The sequence below is a fragment of the Rhopalosiphum maidis genome, chromosome 3, assembly GCF_003676215.2.
Source record: "Rhopalosiphum maidis isolate BTI-1 chromosome 3, ASM367621v3, whole genome shotgun sequence".
NCBI lineage: Eukaryota > Metazoa > Arthropoda > Insecta > Hemiptera > Aphididae > Rhopalosiphum > Rhopalosiphum maidis.
In genome coordinates, this window is record NC_040879.1 from 9,207,418 (window position 1) to 9,216,560 (window position 9,143).

Below are 9,143 nucleotides of genomic sequence, written 5' to 3' on the forward strand. Positions count from 1 at the left end.
TGATAATGTTACTGCAGCAATTGTTTTCGTTTTATACTCTTTTCGGTGAAATTATTGACTCCAATTGAATCTAAAAACACACAATATAGATATTTAACTTATGTTCACTATTTCATAGGCGTATCCAAAAAAAAAAAAATATTAATAATAATAATTTTATTCAAATTGTTCAGTATACATATAATGAATGCACAAAATACTTCTAAAAAGACAGTGTGTAAACAGAGTAGAGAATGAAATAATATATCAAAATTAAAGAAAGAAAAAAATAAAATTTGGTGTTACAGGGTGGATAGGAAAACATAGATCTAGTAGAAAATGTATTGATTTATAAGAAGCTAAAGTGATACAACATTTGATGTATATTTTAATTGGTTATTAGCTACAGACGAAATTTTTAAACATTTCTTTTTTATTATGTAAACCATTACAAAGAAATATTATTGATTTAATCGAAGTGGTAATTAATTTAGATAAATATTTAACTAAAAAGTAGGTATACCAATGAGATAAAATATTTCATTAAGTTTTAATCATCAAACAAAATATCATTATAATATTTCTAAAGACTAATGAAAAGTACTTTAGAATATAATATTTAAATCATTTGTAGATTATTTTATCAATAAAATTAATACTTGTTCGTATTATAAAGTACATAAATCAATCATAAATGGATCTAACGATTTGGAATGAAAACAGGATTAGAATTATTACATTTGTAAAAAAATCAGACGATTTTAAGTCCCTGATATAGTTTAATAGGGAGTTAAAATAATAAAGTATGGTAAAACACGTTCTAGAAAGAATGAAAAAAAAAAACAAGAATTTTTTTTTAAATTTTATAATTTTTTTGATGAAGATTGATTTCCACGCATATACAAGTTATAAGAAGCAATTTCGCGTGAGCAATAATAAACATCGTTTTTATCGTTCTTTAAGTAGGTATATGATTTTACGATTTATGGTTTTAATGTGAACCATATAAACTATGAATTATGAATTCAGGTATAAAAAGATAACCTATGTTGAATTGCCAAATCTTAAATAAAAATAAAATATGACTTTTTATCATCTACGTGAAACATGTATGTAAGATACATACTTTCCTATATACGTATCGTACCTTCCTATATTTTATAGAAGTAAAAAAAAACAAAACCATTTATTTAATTATAATTTTATTTTTTGAACGTGCATATTAATTTATAATAAATATTTTTTTAAAGATTAGTGCAAATAATTTATTATAATTTGATTTAAATAATATCTAATTATTTATCTATACACGCAGTAAATTAAATTTATATTCGCACTCAACGACAACGTGCAACGGTCCCCTGTACAACGCGGCTCACACTAAAATTAAATTGTACATTCTAAAACCCAAAATTCTATAAATTAATGAAATTTTTCCTACAATATCCTTTCCTAACAAAATATCCTGTCTCATTTTATTATTCTCCATTATATTAAGTAAACAGTTGTACATTTTTATACTTTTAATTATTATCAATTATCATTAAAATTGTATGCGGTAATTTAAAAAAATTACATTTGGCCCTTTCTAAAATCTTAGTGAGGGCCACTGCCCTACGAGATACTCAGATACGAATTTGTATATATTTGTAAGCGGTATTGTGTCATTTTTGTGCGCGACACGCCGACACCTATTATATGCATATAATATGAGTTTGGTGCGGTAATTTTTAGTATTGGGTATTCGGGCCATGCAGTTTATGTAGGTACAGTAATAAAAAGAGCTATATAACAACGTAGGTGCAACGTAGAAAAATAATCTGTAATTTATATTTTATTTAAAATAAGTATATATTATAATATACTCTGTAAAACAACTATGACTGTATCTTCGCTGCCCGTGTATATACGAGCGTATGTAATTTGCGCCAAAAACAACCTGAAGAAAAAAATATTTATGTAATTTGCGCCACATTTGACATTTGAAAATTTATTTGGTAATTTGCGCCACCTTTTAAAGTTGTAGTTAACGCCATATATAACTAAATATAAGCACATTGTATAATCAGCACCATTTTTACCTTCAAAAATTGTAATTTGCGCCACTTTTTTAAATAACTAAACAATTTTTTTTACAAAATAATATATTATTATATTTTTAATCATTGATCAATCAAATTAATTTTAATAGTTATACATTTCTTAAAAATTATTTTAAAAAAGTATCAAATATAAGTACCTACAATTCCTGTAATTAAAAAAACATAAAAATCAGTCATATTATAACTATAAATAAATGTTTATAATAATAAAATAACTAAAAAAAAATTATCTTTACAGATTAACATATTGTATTTTTAATTATTGATAAATCAAGTTCATTTTAATAGTGATACATTTCTAGAAAATTATTAAAAGTAATTTAAAAAAAGTATAATTCCAATGTATAAAATTCAGCCATATTATATTTTAATAGTTATAAATAAATGTATATAAGTAAACTAAAATTCCAACAAATGAAGTTAAAAGTGTGATTCACTGCAGATTACATATTCTATTTCGTTTTCTGTCGTGGCGCAAATTACTGAAATTAATTTTTAGATGTGACGCAAAATACATAATGTTATATTTTTATATTTTGGCGCAAATTCGGGGTACCTAATAAAATCGGCGCCAAATACCATCTCCCGTATATTTGTATCATGAGAATTGTCTCTAGCTGTGGCCTGTCAGGGAAAACCAATTGTAGGCTTATTTCCATGACATCCGCAATGAATAAAATTATCTATGATTACATTTCAATTTCCCTGTATGAATTTATATTATTATCTTATATTAGTTGTTACTTTGATCAGTTGATTGGATTTTTTCAGAGATGCTAATTCTTCGGCTTGGCGTTTGATCGCGGCGTCGCGTTGTTCGGCCGCGTCTTGTTCAAGCTTCACTGTATTAACATTAATTTCGGCCAGCTCAATTTCCAAATTTTTGTTTTCATAAATCAGCTGGTTAACTTTTGTTGATAAATCGGATTTTTTGTGTTCCCGCTAAAGACAAAGGCTAAATAAGTTGTCTGGTTTAGGGAATTTTATTTAAATGGTCTCAAAATTATATTCTAATCAAATTATTATAGATGAAAATTAAAAAAAAAACAATAAGATAGACAAGCGCAGAATTTTATCACAATTCTCAGTGTATGTAGGCATGCTAATGATACAATGGGCTCCTTAAAAATATAGATGTACACACCACTGCGGCATTGCCTTATAAATATGAATATTTATGATTGCCGCTATTATTGTTATTACTGATTTTTATTAGACAATAATATTAATATGAGGTTTATTAACACTTTTTTTTTTTTTAATTGAGAAATAAACATATTTTTATAAATGAAAAAGGTATAATTTCATGATTCTTGTCACATAATAATATTAAGTGATATTCACGACTATCAATATTTTACGTAATATTACACGTAGGTATGTGTTATTTTTTATTATTCTAAAAAGTGTTGCTGTATGACCCACGAAACCATCATCAGAAGTCATTAACAAACTATAAACATTGAATACGCCCCTATTGTATATTTTCAATAATAGATACACGTTGTGGGTTCTGCTGAATTTTCTATTATTATTATATTTTACCTAATACGTACGCAAAATACAATATTATGACACTTGCCCGTAATAACTTTCGAATTCCGTTAGCTAATACGCTTTCGTACAGTTCTTTATATGCATCAATGGTCATCTGAATTTCATTACGGATCTGGATCAACATGTAACCCCGTTCCGTACAGTTTAACGTTACTTGTCTTATGATTTCGTCTGTATCAATATGGATTCGATGAGCATTAATTAGTTATATGAATTTAAAACTCACGCATTTTGAAAACCATATATTTAACTCAAATATAATGCAATAGTCATTGTTGTAATATTAATTAAATATTTTTAATTAATGTTTGCCTATAAAATATTTAAATTAATAACGGATTTAAATGTCAAATCTCAGATAAGATTTTATATTTAATTTTTTTTTATCCATAATCTGTTGTCAGAAAGAGCCATATCTAAATGTGGAAATGGAAATCTTTATCATGACGATTCTCTTATAATACTCATCTTAATTTACCTTAATTATCTTAATTTTTAATTTTTAATGAAAGAGTATATCGCGGAGCAGATCTTAAGCCAATTTCTGATTCTATAAGTTGATGAAAAATCTAGTAGTTAATTTCTTAAACAATCAGCAGATGCGCACATAAAGTTTTTTTTTCATCCGTTTTACCAAGCATTAGTTTTTTTTACATAATATCTGATGTAGTATAGTAGTACAAAACTTTTTTGTTGTTCTTGGTTCACACTTTTAATAAATTCAATGATGAGCGGGACAGCTATGTTAAGTTAATACGTCGGAAGTATCATCTATGCGCCAAATCATAAAACCAAAAACATTATTTATCTTCACGAACTACGCTAAATGTTAGCATCAGATACATAATCAAATTTAACACAGATTTTTTACGAGAACCAATGGGGCTAATAAATATATAAATATATAATTACGATGAAATCGCTCTGATAATATCTATTTTTAATGTATATTATATAGAATGCATATAGATGTATAATATTATAAACCAAAATACTTAAAAGAATCAAGGAAGTCATACTGGCTAACACTGGCGGTATAAGAAAGGTACATTATAAATTATAATACATATTACAAATACGTTAAATATGTGTATCTCGTCCTCTCACTCTATTGTTAATACGAAGTGATTTGTTTGTCGTAAACCAGACACTACTTAAGGATTTTTAATTCATTTTTTTTTTTTTTAGTAGGTTCTATTTAGTGTTTTTTTATAATTCAAGAATTTTTACACAATAACATATGATATAATGCTTAAACAAATAAATAAAAAATCATTAAACGTAACCTTTGTCTTTACATAATTCCAAATTTTTCTAAATTTAAGCTATCTGGTGTAAAAAAATAATATTTACGTACGTTTAATAATACGCTAAATATTAACGTTTAATTTAATAAATTGTTCCCCTTTCTACAAAAAAGAAAATAATTTGTTTATGCGTATTATTCTATTCAATCAACTAGCTTCTCTAAGGTCTTATAATAATCATATAGGTATATCTCAGGTATTTCAAACTTACTGAAACATTGGCCATATAATTCCTGCTTAATCGGGCAAATCCCAACTTCTTTGGCATTATATTGTCTCAAATATGTATCAAAATTCTCACTGAGTTTTTTTACATTTAATTCTGTAGCTGGTTTATTGGATATACATTGACGAAACGTATTACCATCAACTTCCCATTCTTTAGGTGGTAATATACTATTCAAAATGTCATCACAACTATATCGTTCGCATTCGTCCGTATCATCACCAGATTCCATTGGGCGAGCATTGCTCTTAATAGAACTTTTATCCTAATGAAATAAATTTTAAAAAATTGGGTGTTTTCGTATATCATATAAATATCACATAGAATCTACATACAATTTCTATTAATTTACTTTCTAAAAAACTCAAGATTTATGCTTAATTCATGAACAAAAAGTATAGAAACTTGTTAGTTACTAGTTAATATTACAAGCTTTGAAGTTTACAAAATTAATGCTATATTTCAATTAGTAATAATTCCTGCAATCTGTATTTATATTGCTTTAGTGATATATATTTTTTTCATTCAAATTGTATAAAGAAATATAGGCATGTTTATTTTTTTCTTAAATATTATTTTATCAATAAAAATTATCATATCATATGCTACGAAACATTTTTTATACATGATTAATTTAAAATGAAGAGAGTAGTTTTGTTACTTCTTGTATTGAACATTACCCAAATAATTTTATTATAATTTTCGGATTAATTAATAGGATTATATACATGTATAAATTTAAATAATATATAAGTTAAAGATGTCTGACACTGGCAATTTCTAAAATATTATTACAAGTATTTACAGAAAATATTAAATGGTACCTACCTATAACTAATTGAAAAAAAATAGTATTTACCTGTTTAGTAAGGCTATTATTAGATACCAATATTGGTTTTTCAAATAGCACCAAATTAACTTTGGATTGAAGTAATAATAAATCTTCATCAACACTCATTTTAAATACCTTCAACCACTAGGAAATTAATAATATATACCTGCCTAGTGTCTATAATTGTATGGAGTAAAATATTATTCAATTTTTTATACAAAAATATTGATTTTTTCTTATAAATTATATAAATATTATATGATAAAAATAAACGTTATGTAGATATAATTTTCAATAAACAAGGAAATCAGTGTTAAAATATAACATGCTTAATGTCATAGAAACTATAGAATTTATAATTCTATAATCATTGATAAAATGATAACAACTATAATTAAAAATACACAGTACCTATCCTATTTACATAAATACATAATTATTGAATCATCGTCACAGAATTATACATTCTAATTAGTAATTGCTTTATATTGACGTTTGGGCGTTTGATAAATAGATACCTACCTAGGTGGCTACGTGTTATACATATAAAATTATAAAAAGGTATAATTGGCCTATTGGTATATTATACAATGGTATTCTATTTAAGTTGAAAATTCATAAATTATTTGTGATTTGTACCTAAGGTTAAAAAACCAAATACAAGGTTCTCCATGAATTTTCCTTCAAATAACTGTAAAAAAAACTCCAACGTTAATATAGAAAACATTTTATGAACGTAGGTATGCAATTTAAATTTTTACGAAATAACGATATATTCTAAAACGGTTTAAAATATTTATTGTTACCTATTCAAAAAGTATAAGTCGTAGAAATTCGAAACTTTCACCAGTAGTTGAGAAAAATAAATTACTTGTATCAACAAAAAATATACTAGTATTTAAATATAAGTAATAATATAATAAATTCTAGAAAGACAAATAATCTCCGTTCAGAATCGTTTTTCGTATATGATAATACCTAATTATAATTGCATTAAAATGTAACACATCCGTTATAGTGACCTACTCTCCACCCCTACTATACAGCAGAGCGAGTTTTTTTATTTTATATTGTACACAACAAGATGTTACCTTTGGCTGCCTAAAAATACTATATTATATACACCAAAGTGTATATACATAAAAGTAAAGCTGTGTATTCAGATTAATACAAAACCCCAATGGGGTTAGGTTCCTTCCAAAATATCGTTTTCTATAAATTTCATAATAGGTATTTTTACTCTAAAACCATTATTTTTAATGCCGTTTCGTTTGTTTTGCGTAAACATGTTTGATGTTTACGTCGTTAGATTTAATTTTTATTGCCGTTATGTGCCGCCCCTCGTAAACACGCCACTGAAATCACCTATAGATTTCGTCTAAATAAATCGTATTTTACGTCTTTACTTGGTGACTGATAAATATAAAACCAACCCAAATAAACGTCGAGCTTGATGTATATGCCTATTGATGTTGTAATTGTGCTAAATTATCTTATACTTGCGGGTAACTGAATAAAAAAACTAGGAAAAAACGCCACCGATTGGCTCTTTTAAACGAATACGTATGTAATGTACGATTATAACAGTCCGTATCGGCAATGTAAAAAATCTAGACGACGTTTATTATTCGGCCGCACGAAAAAACGTATTGTTAGAATAAAAAAAGGGAGAGATTATTTTTCGAGTTGGAATTACGTCCGTCACGTGCTGCACTCTATCGCGGGATCGCCGCGACGGGAATCGATGTTTAAATTTATTACTATTACTATTATTATTATCATCATCGTTCGTTCGCGACGCGCCGCCGTATGAAAATAACAATAATAATATAATTTAGGGCGCGGTCGGCGGCGGCGGCGAACGACGGAACGCCAACTGCTTGGCGGTGGTGAAGTTGGCCGCCTGATTTACGCCGCCGGTACGTCGTGCACGCCGCGCCGCCGAAAACGATCAACGCAGACGGCGCTCACCGGCGCGGTATTATGACACGTACTCTGGGCCGGGCCGTTTTGGCGACCTTGACCGAGAGTGGGCCGCTGCCGGAGCGCGCTCCGAGTTTCGGCGGCGGACGGGCCGCCCGCGCAACCGGTACCGCCGTAAGGTCCCCTATAGTCGGCGGCCGCAAACTGGTTGCCCACGCCATCCGCTCGACGACGATAAAATTATTATTATAAAAAACGAAGATCATTTACTAGGGCTAGGATTTCTATGCAGTAACGAATTGTAAAATATGCATTTTATTCATCGAAATATGCAAAAACAATTTTTTTAAATATTAGTTAATATTATTACATGCTATTATTAAATTATGATTTTTACATTTTCAATTTGTAGAAGATTTTTATTGGCTGAAACTGCTTTCCACATCACACGATGTTGTTGGAGCATATTTAAATGACGTGATTTGTCCCGGATTTAAAGTAATATTAACATCTTTTTCTTCCGTTTATATAACCACCGTTTATAATGTTAAACATTTTTAGAAATATTTTGAATCCCTTACCTATTCGTCTTTAGTATTAAGTTCTTTTTAGTTGAAATAAGCAGTATATTATTTACGATAATTCGAAAAATAAACCAATAATTATAGATGTTTATTAAATAAATACCATTCAAAATTAACAAGATTCTCAACAATTTATATATATGCAATTATATGCATTATGTTAAAAATATCAAGAAAAAAAAATTGTATTATTTATTCAAGAATAAGCCAAATTGTGAACATATCTGACAATCAATCAATTTGGACCTAAGGAAAAAAACATGCAAATGCATAGAAATCCTAGCACTAGTTTAACAATAATAAATAACAAAACTAAGAACCGAGATTTGTTTTTTATTATCTGAAAAATTGAACGATACATACGGTGAAGAAAAATCAATACATAATGTCTTTGAAACGTGTGTATTATGATTAATACGAAAGCGTAAATATTTGAGCCTTGTTCATCCGGTGTTGCTCTCTATAATAATAATGTTATAGGTTTATAACAATCAGAGAAGTGACTAGGTATACCGGTACATTACATACAGTCATGAGAATCTGAATCATGTTATTTTTTTAAATTTAGTTTGTCACATAATGCGACCAGTGATGTTCTTATAATTACTTCAAAACTCGAGTTTATTATGCGAC

The 9,143-nt window shown here is 27.7% G+C and overlaps 1 protein-coding gene across 1 annotated transcript; it reads right to left on the reverse strand.

The window, feature by feature from the left end:
- On the reverse strand, nt 1–6,129 carry LOC113560210 (33 kDa inner dynein arm light chain, axonemal-like). The gene is made up of 5 exons (XM_026965978.1): nt 6,031–6,129; nt 5,157–5,436; nt 3,664–3,809; nt 2,826–3,023; nt 1–70 (listed from the first exon to the last, which is right to left on the reverse strand). The coding sequence occupies exons 1-5, from the start codon at nt 6,127–6,129 to the stop codon at nt 32–34; spliced, it is 762 nt and encodes a 253-aa protein (XP_026821779.1). The 3' UTR covers nt 1–31.
- Nucleotides 6,130–9,143: the final 3,014 nt, after the last annotated feature.